Below are 21,084 nucleotides of genomic sequence, written 5' to 3' on the forward strand. Positions count from 1 at the left end.
TCTTTCTCCATAATTATGATATTAGACGAGATTAGTTAAACTTGTTAGATTACGCATTATATATATATATATATATATATATATATATATATATATATATTAGCATTAATGTCATTAGCATTAATGTCACTCACCGTAACACTATACTTTTCGTGTCTCGGTAGTTTAAGACTTTGGGTACCTTTTATTTTCCTTTGAATTTGATTACAAGTTTTGTTAATTAATTAAGGGTTATGTACGATTTTAGTTTCTAAGGTATAGATCAAAAATTTTTTTCATCTTCAATTTTTTTTTAAAGATTTTGTATGTAAAAAAAGATTGAAGATGAAAAAACTTTAGAAACCAAAATCATACTTAACCCATTAATTAATTAGTGCTTATAGTACTTGTAAGGAAAAAAAGGTACTTATTAAAAAATTAATTCTTAACTAAGTGATGACCACTTTTAAAATTTTTATTTTTCAATAATATTCAAGGTTTTGAAAACTGATTCGAATTGACCGGTCGAATTACGAATGGATGAGAATAACAGTTTGGACATATGCCAAAACCGAAAAATTTAAAAATCAACGTTAGACTTTTAAATTAGTCGAGAACCGATCAGTTGAATCAAATTAGGACTCGGCCAGTTTTCTAAATTTTATAAAAAAACGCCACCGTTTTGATAGCTGATGTCTTAAGCCCCTAACCATTGCCTAACCCAGCAACCCTAACTCTACACAACGGCGCAGCACACACTCCCTTCCATCACCCTTGAGCTCGTCCTTTCTCTCACCACTAGCGAGCTCATTCCCTCACTTTTGTCCAACTGTCAGACTGCTCCTTCCGCCGTCGCAAGTTAGAGCTTCGAAACCACTGTCGCCATTGTGCAGCTTTGTTCTCATGCAGCTACCAATTCAGCTTTGGAAGCACCGTCGTTGGGCTTGCCTCCTGCCTCCGTCGCGTAGCTCTGTTTCATCGTCGCTGGCGCCAACTCTGTTTCACTGGTCAGCGATGTTCCCTCTCTTACTCAAGATCTGCTCTGCTCTGTTCTAGGCTTCTAGATTGCTTTGTTCTTAGAATTTGATTTTGTTTTTTGTTAGGATTGGTGATTTGAATCTTTTACTTGAAAATTATTTTTTTGTACTTTAATTTTCAAGTTGCTTGATGCTTCAATTTGAGGAAATTGTGAATTTTAGTTTAAGCTGTGATTGAAGGTTCTTTGGTTTCACTACAAGGATTTTGTTCATTTGTGACGGTTTTTTTTCTATTTGTGGCGGTTTCAAACCCCCACAAAAAGGATCGTGGCAGTTTTAGAAACCCCCAAAATTTGAGGTGCCACGAGCTCCTTTGTGGCAGTTTTTCACAACCCCCACAATTCCATTCAGTGGCAGTTTTCTATACCTTTTGTGGGGGTTCTATGCTTGTGTTTTGTGGCAATTCTTGGTTAATCATTGTGGCGGTTTAGAACCCCCATAAAAAGAATTTTATATTTTTAAAAAAAAGACATTCATGTGGTGTTTCAACCTCCACAAACATGTCAGTATTAATCTTAAGACAATTAATTTAAATACTAGAATTACATTATTATACTACTAATCAATTATCATTTAAAAGAAATCTTTAAATAAGACACATTATAAATTTGAAGGAAATTAAAATATTACATATTTGAACAAAATTTAACATGAATAATTTGAAATATAAAACAAGGTCTGTCAATATAACCTCGACCAAACTGGGTAGTAAACTAATATAAGAACCCCTTCACATCCTAATTGGATGAAATAAAGATTGTATTTCAACTATACAAAGCACTAAAATCAATTTGGCCGATTAAAGCATTCTAGCTGTTACTTGAAAATATGATGACACCTTATGCAGAGACAATCAACCATGCAATTTGTATTTTGCAGATTAATAAACATAATAATTACACTGACATTATCTAACTTTTTATTCTTGGCTGGTGGCTCCTTTGATTTGGATTTGTTAGATCCTTTAACATAATAAAATTAGAGAGGACATGAGAATAGAGACCGTTATTTACTCTACATTACTAAGCCCATTAATCAACTATAACTACACAAGTATATACAAATAATTGAAATGTTAATTAATTAGTTATTATTTATACAAGTAATTGTGCTGTCAAAAGGAGCATAATATTAGTTATTATTTATATATCTGAAAAGTGAATACATAATGAAAGCCATTAGATGTCAATAAATACAAAGTACTAAATGCCTTGATTGACACATAGCCATCATATGTTCATATAACTAGTACGCATAAAAAAGAAGGGGAATGAAAAATGGTAAGATGAAAAACAACCCTACATTTGATCCACTCAAGCGGTCAAGCCCTCCCCTCCAACTTTAGGAAACAATGAACTAAATAGAGAAGGGGTAATAGGATAATACCATATTGTATTTTCTTAAATAATTTGCGCTGACGTTCAATTGCCTCCTTTGTTTCTATTAGTTGTCTCTATAAAAGTAAATAAATGAAAATAAAAAATCAAAAGACAACAGAATTCATGTATGTATTATTTAAAATGCAACCTTCTCATAGGCAAGGTTTCAATTTTAGCCATAAAAAAGAGGCCTACAATCAGAAGGAATTTACATGCTCTGCGATATGACAAATTCTTTATATAAATACCAAAATATTAATGACATGGAATTAAACACTAAGTAATAAATATTAACATGGTATATAAATCAGTTCATTGGGATCTAGAGGAGCAGGCAACAAATGAAAGAGATCACAACAGCATATCAAACCTCTATTTATTATTTGTTGTCATCCTAATCTACACATACATTTATTTTTCCACAAAATCAAACCTCAGCAGAAGACTTACCTGTAAAGAAGAAAAATTATCATTACGAAGTTGATCTTTGAGTCTTCCATCCTGCAAAAGAATATGATCTTTACAGTAAACAATCAAGAAGTACAATATAATTGATCAATTTACAGTGAGATCAAAACTGATTTGCTTTTACAGTGACATCAAAATTGAACTATATAACTAGCAATTCAACAGAAATGAGACTTGGAAATGAATCTGCACTGACTTCGTCTTCATGTGGCCATATGTCTTTTAACTTCTCCATTCTCCTCAATTGGATCTCCTCTAACTGAGGAAAGATACGAACCTGTTTTGATGTAATAAAAAGTCATTCAATAAGGGTCACTTAATAATGATGAACATTAGCAAATAAAATGCATTGATATATGGCTAACTAGATCAGTGAATAAATAAATTATAATAAAAATCTATTACAAACTTTCCAGAGTTAACTTTATTAAGTTCTGAAACCAACCATTTGAAGGTGGATTGTTCTATATCTTGTGAATCTTGATTGAAAACAACTTCAAGATTTCCAAGTCTAGAATTTCTACCGGTAGGAAAGAACCTTACCAAGTTTGGAATTTCTCTAAGATGACATATCAGCTACTTACCAAGCGGAATTCGAGCATCAAATCAAGGCATGATTGGGCCAGCCTCAGTTAGTTACTAGCATGCCTAGTTAGTGACCTTAAAAAAAGAAGAAAAAGCAATGGCATCTTGACCAAAGAGAAAAAGAAAAGCCATACCTCCTTTATGCCTACCTTTATTATAACATAAATCTTGTTATTTGTCAATGAAGTTTCTCTATTAACATTTATCAAGTTCTCAAACCTATTACAATGGGTTTCAATGAAATCAGCACACTTGGCCTATTCAGTCAATATGGTAACTTTGCTATATGAAGTCTACTTGTTCTGACGAAAATGGTGTAGTTGGCTAGTTGCTATAACCAAAGAAAAAAAATTGATAGTAATTAAGGGAAATTCATTGCGATAAGATTCTGAGCATGAAGTACATAAGTGGTTTTCAAATTAGATTTCATACTTGATCAACTAGAGAACCCAATCGTAGTTGTAATTCAAAATTGACAATTGTTTGATACCATATCCCATTGGAGAAATCTGCTACAACACAATTCTTTAGTATAATAAAGTACTACAATTATCAACAACAAATATTTTTCACAGACTTGTAACAAAGAAAAAAAATATGCACACTAAACTGTAATGTACTTGAGTAGAGCCCCGCGAAGCTTCTCCATATATTCTGCAGCTTGTTTCTGCAACAAAATAACATGGAAACATGTTATGTCAAAACAAGCATTATTCTCCAGAAACACAATTGGTATATATTTACTTGGCTACTCCTATGTGCATCGGCTATGTTTTCATCAAGAAGTGCCAACAGAGATCTGTTAATTTCACTGCTCTCAACCATCTGTAGCAACTGATGTTGCATTGAAGAAAAAGTAAAAGTTAGATTGACAAATTCAACTCAGATAACAAAAGTACAACTAAGTGAACGAAAATAACTGAATGAAAAATAGAAAACACAAAGATTGAAGAATAACACAAAGATCGAAGGGAATCGAAGAAAACACAAGAAAAACACATTTTCTAGTAGGCGAATCAGATCAGAGAACGAAGAACTCAAAAATAGAGAAAAAAAAAAACCTAAAAATAGATCTAATTTGAGAGAAAGAGCGTTTTATTTACCTCTTTGAAAGAGTCTAAGCTTCTTCCTCCGTGAGCTGGCCTCAATGCAAACAACGAAAAGCGATAATTAGAAAAAAATTCGAAAAATCAGAGAGAGAAAGAGAGAGAAAATAGTGGATGAATGTGTGAACCTGGCCACCATTTATAACTCCAGCGGGTGATGCGTTGACGGAGGAGACTTGGCGGCAACGGCGGCAAGGAGATGAACGACGGTTGCGATGGAATCACGATCTTAGGGTTTCAGACTCTCCCTCGTTCTCTCTCTCTCTCGAGTAACTCTTTTATCTTTTTATTTTTGGTATGGGCTTGGTAAATATTTGTTTGGGTTGGATTTTTTATAATTAATTGGGTTGAAAATAAACAGTGGGAGTTTTTGTTAATTCTTTAAAATTGCTACAAATAAAAAATATTGTGGAGGTTCTAATAACTCTCACTAAAAAACTTCCACAAACAAATAAATATTTTTAGTGATTTAGGTATTCTTCACTTTGCTGGAAGCTTAGATTTTAATTCTTTGAGATATAAATTATTGTTTTCAACAATGGTGAATTTTAGATAATTTTTAGTTGCTTTATTTTATATGTTTCTATTGGTGTTGTTGTGTTGTTGTTGTGATTTAAATGTTCTTTTCATTCTTTTTTTTTTTCGAATGTCCAGTTGCTCAATAATTGTATTTGATGATAAATTTTAAATTGATAACTCTATTACTGTTTTATTGTCTGTTTCTGTAGTTAAATTTTATTAAAGTTTCTTGAATTTGTACTGCCTATGTTACTGATTCACTGTTTCTTCGTTGCTTTTTTTTTTGTTGTTAATTATTGTGATGAGCTTTGTTAAAATTGAGTTGAAAATTGTTAATCTTTCTTCATTTTTATTCCACCGTTCTAACTTTTGTTCTTATTAAAAATTTTACAATGGGTGATCTTTTGATTTATTATATGCTTCATGTTTTTATTATTTTGTTCTTATGAAGAAAAATTTGCAATTAGTGATTGTATGATTCATGTTTTGATTATTTTGTTGCATAAAAAAAATTCTGTTTTCATTATTTTTTTTCATTGTTTGGTTGCACTGTCCCTGTTCTCAATTTCTGTTGACTCGCTGCCCCTCTTCCGTGTTGGATTCTTTTTATTTCAGGTTCCGTGGTATTTTTGTTTAGGCTCTGTTATGTGTTTGTTATGCAACACTATCATTTTTTGTTTTACTTTTTGACTCACCCACATTAAGGCAATATTCTCTATTTTTAACTTGTTCATTATAATTCAATCCAACTATTTTTTATGGAAGTATAATTATATTAATTGTCAACAAATTTGTAGCAAGTTTTTGTATATTTTGATGATTAATTACATTTAATTGGTGATATTTTATGTAAGATTTTAAATTTGAAAAATATTTTAGGATGTTTATTTATTATTTATTTATTATTTTATTATTAAACGATTTTTTCAGTTGAACTACGGTTAGACCGGTTGAACCAATAAATTAAAAAATTAGTGACTAGAACAGTTCAATAATCTGTTCGATTTTCAGAACCTTGGTAATATTTATCTACTTAACAAATCAATATATTTTTTTTTCTTTTCACTCATACCCCTTGTGAGTGAATATAAGTGAATTAGTTGGTATTTATTGGTTATTATTGTTGTTACACTATAGGTAATTTCACTATATATGTTGTATTACTCCATTACCGAGTACAGGTACTACAATCACAATGTCGTATGAGTTTCAGTTTTACTTTCGTGTCTAAAGTCTTCTTCTCTAATTCTATTTTCTGCGTCAGTGAATGAAAACACTCTCATGCTTCCAATTCTTTACTCTATCTCAATTGTTGTTATGTATCTAGAGCCTGAGATCCTGCTTCTTTTCAAATTCTGATTCCTTTTTCATTTTCTTTCAAATTTTGTCCTAATTTTACCCCAATTTTTGCCCTATTTTTTTTCCCTTTTGTCTCTATTCTTCCCCCTTTTTTTCCTTTCTTGATTTCTTCAATTTGGTGTTCTATAATATCAATTATTCTATCAGAATCTTCAACCAAGATATCGATCTCCCCAATTTCTGAGAAGTTGGATCACAACAATGATAATACATGGAGACACCAAGCTTTGCTTACAATTCAGAATTTAAGTCTTGTACCAAAGCAAGATTTCACAACAATACGAAGAAGATGCTGCTAAGAAGACTAAAACAAAAACTGAAGCCTTCAAACAATGGAGGTTAGATGATCTTACTCTATCAAGTTGGGTTCTTGCATTAGCCACAAAGTTCGTCAAGAACAAGATCCTTCAGCGCCATCAATTTTATTAAATTTGGAATGCACTTAATGACTATTTTGCTGAGACCTCTACCACAAGAATTCAAAGCTTAAAAGCTCAACTGAAATCAGTAAAAAAAATTGGATTGATACCAGATTATTTCTCAAAAATCCAAGATCTTGTTGACTTTCTACAATCCATTGGATATCAAATTCAATAAGATGACCATATCTCAGCAATTCTTGGTGGTTTACCTGAGGAGTATACCGTCTTTATTACTTCTATAATGTCAAAATTATCAACCTACAATGTGCCTGAAGTTGAGTTTTTCCTCAAAGCCTATGATGATATGTTGGAAAGATACAAGAAACCACAAGGTGGCATCCCTATGGCAAATCTGGCACAAGTATCATCACCGTATAACATTCAATCTCAGAGAGGCTCTTTTATTCGAAGAGGAAGAGGGGGAAGATTTGGAAGAGGAGGTCATTTTTCTAATCAAAGTAATCGACCTCAGTGTCAACTTTGTGGTCGCCAAGGCCATGTGGTTCAAACTTACTTTCATAGATTCGATCCTAACTTTCAAGCTTATGGAAATAGCTCACAATCACCACAATCCACATTCCCTTACTCTAACACACAACCACTACCACCATCATCATAGTTTCATCAACCAAGATCTTATTTCTCAAATCCTTAGAATTATCAAGAATTTGTATGGTACCCAAATTCAGGAGCAAGTCACTATGTCGCACCAGATTCACTCAACTTGCTGAATTCCAACTCTTCAATTCCAAATTCTGATCAATTGTTTGTAGGTAATGGCCAAGGTACAAAAATTCTAGCTCAAAGAACTTCAATTCTTTGTGATAAAGACAGTGAAATCAAGTTTCTTTTAAAAAAATTACTTCTATGTCTTTGAAATCACATAGAATTTATTAAGTGTATCTCAATTTACTTTAGATAACCATGTCTATTTTGAATTTTGGCCTTATGATTGTATTGTGTGTGATCAAGACTCTCAAGAAATTTTCTCCAAGGCAAAGCTAGAAATGGCATATACTCTTTTAAAAATTTGTTTGTTCCTGTGCCTAATAAGTCCTTAATGCATAGTTCTTTGAATAATTCTGTTTCTTGTAAGCATAGCATTACAGATTCTTCTATTAAGAAAACATTTGTAGCTCAAAGCAACAAAAATGTAACCCTTGACCTTTGGTATAAATGCCTGGGTCATAGTTTAATAAAAACTATACTTTCTGTCTTGAAAACATGGAGAGTTTCTGCTCAATTTGATTCTAATTTTGTTCAAATATGTGAATATTGTGCTATGGAAAAAATGTATCAGTTGCCTTTTGTAAAATCTGAATCAATCTATAAAGCACCATTAGACCTTGTTTTTGTTGATATTTGGGGGCCTGCCTCTATGATGTCTAGAAATGGATATAGATACTACATCTCATTTGTGGATGCTCATACAAAATACATAATTATTTTCTTACTAACTCATAAATCTCAGTCACTACAAGTATTGAAAAATTGTAAAATGTTTATGAAAACTCAAACAGGATTGAAGATTAAGGCTTTGCAAACTGATAGAGGTATGAAATTCATGTCACACTCCTTCACTCAATTTTTAACTGAACATGGTATTATGCATATAATCTCATGCCCTTATACACATCAACAACAATGTAGTGTAGAGAGAAGATTTAGGCATATAACTGAAGTAGGATTGTCACTTTTGGCTATTGCTGCATTACCAATATTATTTTCGGAAGACTCCTTTACATCAGCAGTATATATCATCAATAAATTACCAAGTTCTGCATTAGAAAATAAATCACCTTTTGAAACTTTATTTGGAAAATTACCAGATTATAAGACTTTAAAATATTTGGATGTGCTTGCTTTCCTTATTTAAGATCTTCTAACAAAGTAAATTTTGCATTCAAATAAAAAAAGTGCTTATTTCTTGGCTATAATAGTAACTACAAGGGTTATAAGTACATGACTAAAGCTGGAAAAATTCTCTATTCGAGACATATGATATTTGATGAAACTGAATTTTCTTACAATTCTCTATTTTACAATAAAAATATAGTAGTGAACCAGGATACAGTTAAAGATCTGCCAATTTTTACATTCAACATTTCACCCAAGACTTCTAACCCTCCCCAAACTCTACCTCCTCTAGATATCTCAGATTCTCCCTCATCGACTACTTGCCTTGACACTTAAATTACTGAGCATACCTCTTCTAGTACTAGCCTCAATCAGAATCATTCCATCCTAATTTCAGGCCTTAAAATCTGTCCACCTTTTGAAAATGCTACAAACACTAGTTGTACTACATCTTCTAATATTCACAATATGCTCACAAGATAAAAAAAATCAGAAACAATAGACCTCAAGCATTAGCAACTTCAGTATAACCTTATGATTTTATTAACAATACCCCAAAGAATGTTAAACAAGCTTTTCAGTGTTTACACTAAAAAAATGAAATGGATGCTGAAATTCAGGTTTTAGTAAGATGTAACACCTATGATTTAGTTGAACCATCAAAGCATAAAATTGTTATTGATTCTAAATGGGTATTTGCTATAAAAAGAGATCCGTTAGGCAACATCATTAGGTACAAAGCCAGGTTAGTTGCAAAGGTTTTTTTGCAAGTTGAAGGTATAGATTACAGCCAAGTATACAGTCCAGTTGTGAGACCTACTACTGTGAAGATTGTAATTACTATAGCTCTATCACGTGTATGGACACTAAGGCAATTTGATTTTGATAATGTCTTTCTGAATGGTATTCTTGAAGAAGAGGTATACATGTCTCCACCAGCAGGTTATCAATTTGGAAATACATCACAGGTTTGTAAGTTGAATAAAGCAATCTATGGATTGAAGTAAGCTCTAAGAGCTTGGTTCAATACATTGACTGCTATGTTATTACAGTTTGGTTTCACCAGAACCAAAAGTGATATTTCATTGTTTGTTAAACACACTAGTACATCTACCACCTTTCTCTTAGCCTATGTAGATGACATTGTTGTCACTGGAAGTGATACTAGTGAAATAGACAAACTTATCTCTGATCTCAATAAAATCTTTCCGCTTAAAGATCTTGGAAAACTCAGTTATTTTCTTGGGTTAGAATTCTCTTATTTAACAGATGGATCCATTCTAGTTTCTCAATAAAAGTATGCTCGAGATATGTTACAAAAAGTCAAAATGGACACTGCAAATTTAATGTCTACTCCTATGGTCTCAGCCTTAAAGTTTACATCAAATGGTGCTGAGCATTTTCAGGATCCAAAATTGTATAGAGAGATTGTTGAATCACTTTAGTATTTGACTATTTTAAGACCAGATCTTCCTTTCTCTGTGAACAAAGTCTCTTAATACATGCACTCTCCAACAATAGAGCATTGGAAAACTGTCAAACGTATCCTCAGATATATTGCAGGTACAATATCAGCAGGCATTAAATTTCAAAAATGTGCTTACTTGAGATTACTTGCATTCGTAGATGCAGACGGGGCAGAGAATTTGGAGGGTAGAAAATCAATTACTGGCTATTGTGTATACTTAGGAAGCAATTTGGTATCATGGAGAAGCAATAAATAAGCCAAAGTTAGTCGCAAGAGCACTGAGGCAGAGTATAGGAGCATGGCAGCATCTCAGTCAAAACTAGTGTCTATACAGCAGCTTCTAAAGGAGCTTCGAATTCCACAACCAATGGCACCTACTATTTATTGTGATAATCAAAGTGCTTGCTCATTAGCTGCTAACCCGATCCTTCATACTACGTGCAAACACATGAAAATTGACCTTCACTGCCTAAGAGAGATGGTGAATCAAAAGCAACTCTATGTCCTCCATATACCCTCTATAGATCAGATTGGGGATATTTTCATCAAACCCCTCTTATCACCTTTATTTCACAAATATCGAGACAAACTTATAATGGTTCTTCAACCCATTGCAAAGTTTGAGGGGGGTTGTGAGTGAATATAAGTGAATTAGTTACTCTCTATTAGTTTTGATTGTTGTTACACTATAGGTAATTTTACTATGTATATGTTGTATTACTCCATTACCCAGTACAGATGCTACAATTACAATGTATGAGTTTCTGTTTCACTTCCGTGTCTCAAGTCTTCTTCTCTAATTCTATTTTCTGCGTCAGTGAATGAGAACACTCTCATGCTTCCAATTATTTATTCTATCTCAATTGTTGTTACCTCTTAATAATAAACAATGCAAAGTATATATGGATAAAATTGTTGTGATAAAGATGGATGTGGATACCCATTAATATTTGGACTGCTCAATTTCTTAAGAAGGAGAATGCTTAAGTTTTCAAATGGATTACATTAATAAAGTTTGAAAATGAGAAACTTAGTACAATTATAAATAGGAGGTTAAACCTCACACTATATGCACAACAACAATATATATAAAAACACTCATATCTCTTTATACGCCGCAATATATAATTAGTCAATATATATGAATCATCTCTATTATGTTGAGATATTAATATTGGTGAATATTAATACGAGAGTCTTATATTTATAATTCTTTATTTTATATTTATTTCTTTTTTTTAATTTATTTATTTTATAACACGTTATCAATGCGAGATTCTGTTAAAATTTAGGAAGACTCAGGTAATAAATTTTTATTATGTCAAAACTTTCTCATCTTGAATTTAATTCTCTTGATATATCTGAAAATAACTACTTATCATGGATATTAGATGTCAAAATTATCTTGATTTAATAGATCTTGAAGATACCATTAAGGCTGAAAATAAAGCATCACATAAGGATAAAGACATAGCCATGATTTTCCTTCATGGCCATCTTGACAAAAGATTAAAAAATGAATATCTCATACTAAAAGATCCTGCAAATCTGTGGAAGAACCTTGAAAAAAGGTACAATTATTAAAAGATAGTGATACTTTTTCAAGGTTCTTCTACAAAGATAGTGATACTTTTTCAAGCCCGATATGAGTGAACACACTTGTGTATACAGGATTTTAAATCCATAAATAAATACAATTCAGCAATGTTCTAAATTACCTCATGAATGAAATTATGTGGGAACAAGATAACTGATAATCACATGTTAGAAAAAACTTTCTCCACCTTCCATGCCTCGAATGTGCTCCTGCAGCAGCAGTATCGAGAAAAAGAATTTAAAAAATCTTCTGAGCTAATTTCTTGCCTTCTTATTGCTGAATGTAACGATGAATTGCTTTTAAGAAATCATGAAGTGCGTCCAACTGGCGCCGCCCCATTTTTTGAAGTAAATGTGGCAAATCATAATTCCAGAAGAGGTAAATGACAAGGTTTTGGTAATAAGAAATGTTATGGAAGAAAGAAAAAATATTTTCACAAGATCTCACCAGAAGTAGGATAAAGAAAGAAATAATGGGCAAAATAAACCAACAGAGAATAAATATTTCCGTTGTAGTGGAAAGGGCCATTGGTATACCTGTCGCACCCTAAGGCACTTAGTTTCCAATTATTTACTCTATCTCAATGGTTGTTACCCCTTAATAATAAACAATACAAAGTATATATGGATAAAATTGTTGTGATAAAGATGGATGTGGATATCAATTAATATTTGGACGGCTCAATTTCTTAGGAAGGAGAATGCTTAAGTTTTCAAATGGATTACATTAATAAAGATTGAAAATGAGAAACTTAGTACAATTAAAATAGGAGGTTAAACCTCCCACTATATATACAACAACAATATATATAAAAACACTCATATCTCTTTATACGCTGCAATATATAATTAGTCAATATATATGAATCATCTCAATTATGTTGAGATATTAATATTGGTGAATATTAATATGAGAGTCTTCTATTTATACTTCTTTATTTTATATTTATTTATTTTTATTTATTTTACAACACATTATCAATACGAGATTCTGTCAAAATTTAGAAAGACTCAGGTAATAAATTTTTATTATGTCAAAACTCTCTCATCTTGAATTTAATTCTCTTGATATATCTGAAAATAACTACTTATCATGGATATTAGATGTCGAAATTCATCTTGATTCAATGGATCTTGGAGATACCATTAAGACTGAAAATAAAGCATCACATAAGGATAAAGACAAAGCCATGATTTTCCTTCATGGCCATCTTGACAAAGGATTAAAAAATGAATATCTTACACCAAAAGATCCTGCAAATCTGTGGAAGAACCTTGAAAAAAGGTATAATTATTAAAAGATAGTGATAATTTTTCAAACTCGATATGAGTGAACACACTTGTGTCTACAGGATTTTAAATCCATAAATAAATACAATTCAGCAATGTTTCAAATTACCTCATGAATGAAATTATGTGGGGACAAGATAACTGATAATGACATGTTAGAAAAACTTTCTCCACCTTTCATGTCTCGAATGTACTCCTGCAGCAGCAGTATCGAGAAAAAGAATTTAAAAAATATTCTGAGCTAATTTCTTACCTTCTTATTGCTGAATGTAACAATGAATTGCTTTAAAGAAATCATGAAGTGCGTCCAACTGGTGCCGGCGTGCCGCCCTATTTTTTGAAGTAAATGTGGCAAATCATAATTCCAGAAGAGGTAAATGACAAGGTTTTGGTAATAAGAAAAGTTATGGAAGAAAGAAAAATTATTTTCACAAGATCTCACCAGAAGTGGGATAAAGAAAGAAATAATGGGAAAAATAAACCAACAGAGGATAAATATTTCTGTTGTAGTAGAAAGGGCCATTGGTATACCTGTCGCACCCCAAGGCACTTAGTTGATCTTTATCAAGAATTTTTGGAAAAGAATGATAAAAGAAAGGAGGCAAATTTTGTTTCAAGGGATGTTGATGAAAATTACACCACTCATTATGAAGTATCTGATCTTTTTGAGGATCTTGAAGGAAATATTGATGATTTAATCAATGATGGAAAAGCTTAATATTTGAATTTGTTAAGTACTTATGTAAATAAATAATGTAAGAAATTTTTTGTTAATTTTTATTTTCTATGTATTTGAATTTCAAGTATGATGTATATAAATAATGTTTAATAAAATATTAATGTTTATGATCACTAAACGTGTCAAATAATAATAATAATAATAATAATAATAATAATAATAATAATAATAACAATAATAATAATAAAATTTTTAGTATATAATACTACTATATATAGGAATTTTTTATTTAAATAAATAAAATAAAAGCATTAATTACCGAAATAAATAAATTTAAAAATATTTACCGATTTGCATTCTCCAGTCAAATCTCGTTTACAGTGTAAACAAGATGGCATTGCATGTATCTCATTTACAGTGTAAACGAGATATGACATGTCAGCTACGTCATGGCTATCTCGTTTACACTGTAAATGAGATAGACCCTTATCTCGTTTACACTGTAGGTCATATCTGCCATACAGATGCGTACCATCTACAGAGACAAAAGGCTTGCAATGCTTGAAGGCTTCGACACATGACGGAAAAGACCAAAATACCTTGTCGAACATACTGCATTCACGTACTAGGAGGTGTCCATCGTAGAATGGTTTGATGCGTAGGTCACAAATGGTACCAGGAAAACAGCTCTGCAGTACCTGAAGCAACTTGGGAACCTTGTTGTACGACTCTTCCCAATCCCCATAGATTTGTGCGATTGCCTTCTGCTTAGCCATCCACACCTTTCTGTAGGACGGTTTAAACTGATAGCTTGCTTGGACCGCTCCTTGCAAAACCAGAATGCTGACAGATGGGTTGGACTGAATCAACGGCAAGATGACCCGGCAGATCAGACTGCTGTCTAGCTGACAATGGTCTTGAGACATGGTGGGTGCTAGACAACTATGCACTCCACCCACCCTCCGAACCTCCCTGAACACAACAACACAGTATTGCTTCAGCCATGTCGTATACCTACTTAGTATATCGTATAGAAGTAATGAAAGGCACAGGTAAACTTAAGCTTACCAGTATCCAAGGTTCTGATGAAGGGCCACACGGAGGCTCCATTGACACCCATTATCATCTTGACAGCACTGCACATGGTACTTTAACCGGTCTGATTCGATCACTCGGTACTCCGCACTCCTCCGAATACTGTCCTCTTGGCTTCTAAACTTGTGGCCGATCCGAAACTCTACACTGCCGTCTAGGTTGTAATCCTCTTCACCCGTGTCAAGAAACGTAGTCCTCTCATGCATTAAGACCTATGGTGCCATATAAGATAAGCATTTCCAGATCGGGTCAAGATTTCAAGCTTAGAATTGAGTGAGAAAACTTTGCGCAGAGTTCCATTACCATTAATGGGTGGCTCCGCTCTTTCTTATTGCCCTTATGTGATTTGAACCGGCGTAAGGAGGTTCAGTCAAGTATAGTATCATGCTTATTCGGCTCTTCTCATTCGTAGACCCCCAGATAAAAGATCTACTGTGAGCTTCAATCTCTTCACAAGTCAATGTTGGCAGCTTAACCGTTTGCAACGGATAGATTCCAATCTTAGAGAACATACCTTAACTCATCAGCCCTCATACCCGCGTCTCACACGCTTAGGCGGGTTACGGGACTTTGTGATTCTTTCGGACAAGGTACAGCATCACATTTGACACCTAAGGAAGGTATCCAGACTATGATAGTGAGACGAAACTGCTGAAAGCGCCGGTATTGGAAGAGGTGGAGGCAGAACGTGGCGGGCAGCAGTCGAAACGGGTGTCTCCGGAACACACTCATTCTCATCCCACTATCGGACAAGTCACTATCACCACTGTCTGCCAGGTAATCCTCGTTCGACTCCTCCTCGCACTCCTCGGCCTGATCCAATGGAATAACGACATGAATGGGCAGTGGTGCGAGGGGTCGGTCGTCCTGCACATAGGACGAGTGTACGGAAGGACCACCGCCACTGTGTCCTACCTCTGCAGATAGCTCCATCACTTGCTCCACCATGATCCTCCCATGGATGTCGAACATCACTCGCACATGCTCATCGCCTTGTAGTCAGAATAGTCGAAACCGGAAGACTCCGTTACCCATGGGGCCAGTAACCTATACGCCACCCTTCCGATCTCCCTCGCTAATGTTCCACCGAGCCTGCTCAATATCATACTCTTCAAATCCGACAACGTATTCACACGTTGAGTGCGAAATAATATCGGATCCTCACACTCAAATGTCACCCCATTGTTGCCATTTCTCATACGGCAATCGGGATACACAAGCACAACTATGTACGGACTACTACTGGCCATTAATGCCCTGTATTTGTGAGAAATATGATATGAAAAGTTTGTGAGGAATACAAAGGGTTACACATCCTTTTATAGCCGGTGGGACACAACTCCAAGTATCTCATTTACACTGTAAACGTGATGAACAATTAATGTATCTCATCTACAGTGTAAACGAGATAGCCATGACGCAGCTGATGTGTCATATCTCGTTTACACTGTAAACGAGATATGACTGGAGAACGTAAATCGATAAATATTTTTAAATTTATTTATTTCGGTAATTAATACTTTTATTTTATTTATTTAAATAAAAATCCCTATATACAGTGCTTCTTAAAAAAATTTCAATCAGGAATACAATTTTACTATGTATGTACTTTTACTCATTTTATTATTATTATTTGTCTTTGAAAAAAATGCAAGGACATATAATAAAGATGTTTTCCTTGCGGATAGTGCAAGTTCACATACCATTCTCAAAAGTAATATATATTTTACTCATTTTGTACCAAAAGAAGAATATGTTAATACCATTATTGACTCAGGTAATGTGATAGAAGGCTCCGAAAGAGCTATAATTTTTTTCCTAAAGGAACAAAACTCATAATAAATAATGCACTATTGTCTACTAAGTCTCTAAGAAACTTGTTGAGTTTTAAAGATATTCGTCGAAATGGATATCATATTGAAACAATGAATAAGAGAAATCATGAGTACTTTTATATCGCAACTCATAATTCAAATATAAAGGTTATATAATAAAAGTTACCCTCACTTTTATCTGCGTTATATTATACTAAAATTAGTGCTATCGAATCACATGCCATTGTAAACCAGAAATTTACCATCCCAAATGAATTCATAATTTGGCATAATCAATTGGGTCATCCTAAAATAACCATGACGTGTAGAATTATTGAAAAATTTCATGGACATTCACTAAAAAATCAGAAGATTCTCAAATCTAGTGAATTTTGTTGTGCTGCATGTTTTCAGAAAAAGCTAATTTTAAGACCATCACGAGTAAAGATTAGATTTGAGTCTCCTGAATTTCTAGAAAGGATTCAAGGCAATATATGTAGACCTATTCATCCACCATGTGAATCTTTTAGATATTTTATGGCCCTATTAGACGCATCTTCGAGATTGTCCCATGTGTGCTATCTTCTCGCAACCTGGCATTCATGAGATTACTTGCTCAAATTATTCGATTAAAAGCACATTTTTCAAAAAATCCAATCAAAACAAATTGCTTTGATAGTGCTGATAAAATCACTTCCCAAGATTTTGATGCTCATTGTATGGCTAATGATATAAGTGTTGAACATCCAATAGCTCATGTTCATACACAAAATGGGCTAGTAGAGTCACTTATTAAATAGCTCCAATTGATTGCTAGACCCTTACTTATAAAAACAAATCTTCCAACCTCTGCTTAGGGACATGCCATTTTACATGCTGCAATACTTATTCGCTTAAGGCCAATACTATCACCAATTCTCTCATCTGCAATTGGCTTTTGGCCAACAGCCAAATATTTTCTATTTGAGAATATTTGGGTATGTGATATATGTTCTAGTTGCTCTGCCTTATCGCACCAAAATGGGATTCCAAAGAAAATTGGGGATATATGTTAGATATGATTCTCCCTCTATAGTAAGGTATCTTGAGATATAAATAAGAGATGTGTTTAACGCTCGATTTGCACATTGGCATTTTAATGAATCAATATTTTTAACATTGGGGGGAGAGAATAAGTCACTTGAAAAAGAACTTAATTGGAATGCATCATCGTTAATGCATCTAGACCCATGGTTAGAGCAATATGAACTAGAAATTTAAAAGATTATATATTTGCAAAGAATAACAAATAAATTTTCTGATGCATTTTTTGATACTAAAAGGATAACTAAATCCTATATACTAGCTAAACATGTCCCAATTTGAATTGATGTTCCAGTTGAACAGATATCTACTGAAACGAGTACATGTCAGAAGTGTAGTAGACCAATTTGTTCCAAAAATAAAAATTCTCGAAAAAGAAGAGAGACATTTGATATTACTAAGACAAATGGTATTCCTTTTAAAAAAGATAAAGACACCAGCAAGTGTCTGAAATTCTGATATAGTTTTGATGGCAGAAGACGTCCAAGTACCTAAAAATTCTAAAAATTGTGAAAATTGTGAAAATGATGAGATCTCGATAAATTATGTCTTTACAGGAGAAAAATAGAACCAAAATAAAACAATTGTCAATGAAATATTTGCATATAATGTGGTATTACACATCATGCATGAAAGTAAGGATCTTGAGACAAGAACACTCGAAAAATGCCGACAAAAGAATGATAGGCCAAAATGAAAAGAAGCTATGAAGACTGAGTTAGACTCATTTGCAAAGTGTGAAGTCTTTGGACCTGTAGTCCATACACCAGAAGATGTAAAACCTGTTGGATACAAATGTGTATTTGTGAGAAAATGAAATGAGAAAAATGAAGTTGTACGCTACACAGCTCGATGTGGCACAAGGTTTTTGACAAAGACCCGATATAGATTATGAAGAAACATATTTTCCTGTAGTAGATGTAATAACATTGCGTTATTTGGTCAGTTTATCCGCAAACCATAAACTACATATGCATCTAATGGATGTGGTGACAACTTATTTATACAGATCATTAGATCGTGATATCTATATGAAAATTCTTGAAGGACTAAAGATATCTAAACTATCCAGTAAATATTCGCAGGGGTTATACTCAGTCAAATTGCAAAGATCTTTATATGGTTTAAAGCAATCTGGACGAATGTGGTATAATCGTCTTACTGAGTATCTGGTCAAAAACAGATTTAAGAATGATGATATATGCCTATGTATTTTTATAAAGAAATCTGCATATGGATTCATTATAATTATTGTATACGTTGATGATTTAAATATTATTGGAACCCTGAAGAGATTCCAACAATGATAAAAGCTCTAAAAGAAGAGTTTGAGATGAAAGATCTTAGAAAGACTAAATTTTGTCTCGACTTCTAGATCAAGCATACAAAAACTGGGATCTTTATTCATCAAACAACATACACAGAAAAGATCTTAAGAGATTTTATATGGATAAGTCACATCTATTAAGTACCCCAATTATCGTAAGGTCTTTGGATGTGGAAAATGATCAATTTTATCCTAAAGAAGAAAATGAAGATATCCTTTATCCTGAAGTACCATATCTTAGTGTTATTGGAGCATTAATGTATCTTGCTAATAATGCACGACCTAACATATCATTTGCTGTAAATTTACTAGTAAGGTATAGTTCCTCTCCAATCAGAAGACATTCGAATGTAATCAAATAAATCTTTTGATATCTTCATGGAACAGTTGATATGAGACTGTTTTATCTATATGAATCCAAGTCACAATTAGTTGTTATACAGATGCAGGATACTTGTCTGATCTACACAAAAGAAGATCTCAAACAGGATACCTATTCATATATGTTGATACAATTATATCATGGAGAGGTCCATGAAACAGACGATAACAACAACATCCTCTAACCATGCTGAAATACTAGCGATACATGAAGCAAGTCGCGAGTGTTTTTGGCTCAGAAGTTTAATCCAATATATTCTATCATCTTGTGGACTGACTGATAGAGAAATAGCTCCAACTGTTCTGTTTGAAGATAATACAGCATGTATTACTCAACTTAAGGGTGAATACATCAAAAGTGATAGAACAAAGCATATTTCTCCCAAATTATTCTTCACTCATGATCTTTAAAATCAAAGAACAATTGATGTCCAACAGATTCGCTCAAGCGATAATCTAGCAGATTTATTTACAAAGTCACTTCCAAAATCATCCTTTAAAAAATTGGTACATCAGATTGGGATGCGCCGATTTCAATATATTAAATAATGTCGACAAGTGCGGGAGACTATACTCTTTTTAACTTGGTCATATTTTTATCGCTATTGGGTTTTTTTTGACAAAGTTTTTAACGAGGTAGTCCTCATCATAAAAGATATTGTACTCTTTTTCCTTCACTAAAGTTTTTTTTAATGAGTTTTTCTTTCGTAAGGTTTTAACGAAACATAATTCTAAATGGACATCTAAAGGAGAGTATTGTGATAAGAATGGATGTGGATGCCTATTAATATTTGGGCAGCTCATTTTCTCAAAAAGGAGAATGCTTAAATTTTCAAATGGATTACATTAATAAAAATTGAAAATAAAAAACTTAGTACGGCTATAAATAGGAGGCTAAGTCTAAGACTATATACACAACAACAATATATATAAAAACACTCTTCTCTTTATACGCCACAATATATAATTAGTCAATATATATATATGAATCATTGCATTCTATTGAGATATTAATATTGGTGAATATTAATACAAGAGTCCTCTATTTGTATTTTTTTATTTTATATTTATTTTTTTCTTATTTATTTATTTTACAACAAAAATAATTAAATGGAGTAATTATTAGTAGTAAAAATAATTTTGTGGATTAATTTTTATTCTAATTATTTTCTCAATCTGAATAAAATTTTATAATGAATATTTAAAAATGGACACTTAATTAACAACGAAGAGAAAATCAAAATCCGCCATTTTTAACGAATTAATCCTTGATTTCAGAACTGTACGTGAGAAAAAGCGTTGGAGTCTGCTGCTGCTTTCTTTTTTTTTTTTTTTTTTTTTTTTCTGGTGGGGGTGTTGGGTGTTTTATGGTGTTAGGTTTTTATATTTTTTTTCTTTGAGCTTATATTAAATGATACCATTTGGGCCACTCTAGCCCCTTAACTACATGGTTGACCAAAAATAAAATTGCATCTGCAAACATTTTTTCTTTTTTGAAATTTTCACATGGTTCTTTTTCTTTTAGTTGTATTTATAATTTTATATAAAAAGGTTCTCTGTTTACCAAAAAAAAAAAAGTTCGCTACAGAGTTATTTAGATGCTTCAAAGTTTATTACTTTATTTATAGTAAAGGTGAATT

General features: G+C 32.8%; 1 protein-coding gene across 1 annotated transcript; it reads right to left on the reverse strand.

Annotated features, from left to right (window-relative positions):
• Positions 1-2,337: 2,337 nt before the first annotated feature.
• LOC107614504 (uncharacterized) lies at positions 2,338-4,273 on the reverse strand. The gene is made up of 5 exons (XM_021109114.2): positions 4,193-4,273; positions 4,059-4,115; positions 3,060-3,140; positions 2,846-2,896; positions 2,338-2,469 (listed from the first exon to the last, which is right to left on the reverse strand). The coding sequence occupies exons 1-5, from the start codon at positions 4,271-4,273 to the stop codon at positions 2,338-2,340; spliced, it is 402 nt and encodes a 133-aa protein (XP_020964773.1).
• Positions 4,274-21,084: the final 16,811 nt, after the last annotated feature.

Source organism: Arachis ipaensis, chromosome B8, assembly GCF_059453495.1.
Source record: "Arachis ipaensis isolate K30076 ecotype BB chromosome B8, ASM5945349v1, whole genome shotgun sequence".
In the NCBI taxonomy this organism is placed as follows: Eukaryota; Viridiplantae; Streptophyta; class Magnoliopsida; order Fabales; family Fabaceae; genus Arachis; species Arachis ipaensis.

Coding starts and splice junctions, on each gene's coding strand:
- LOC107614504 (XM_021109114.2), bottom strand. CDS start 4,273: ATGGTTGAGAGCAGTGAAATTAACAGATCTCTGTTGGCACTTCTTGAT. Junction 3,141..4,058: donor CTCTACTCAAGTACATTACA/GTTTAGTGTGCA, acceptor ACATCAAAACAG/GTTCGTATCTTTCCTCAGTT. Junction 2,897..3,059: donor TATGGCCACATGAAGACGAA/GTCAGTGCAGAT, acceptor ATTCTTTTGCAG/GATGGAAGACTCAAAGATCA.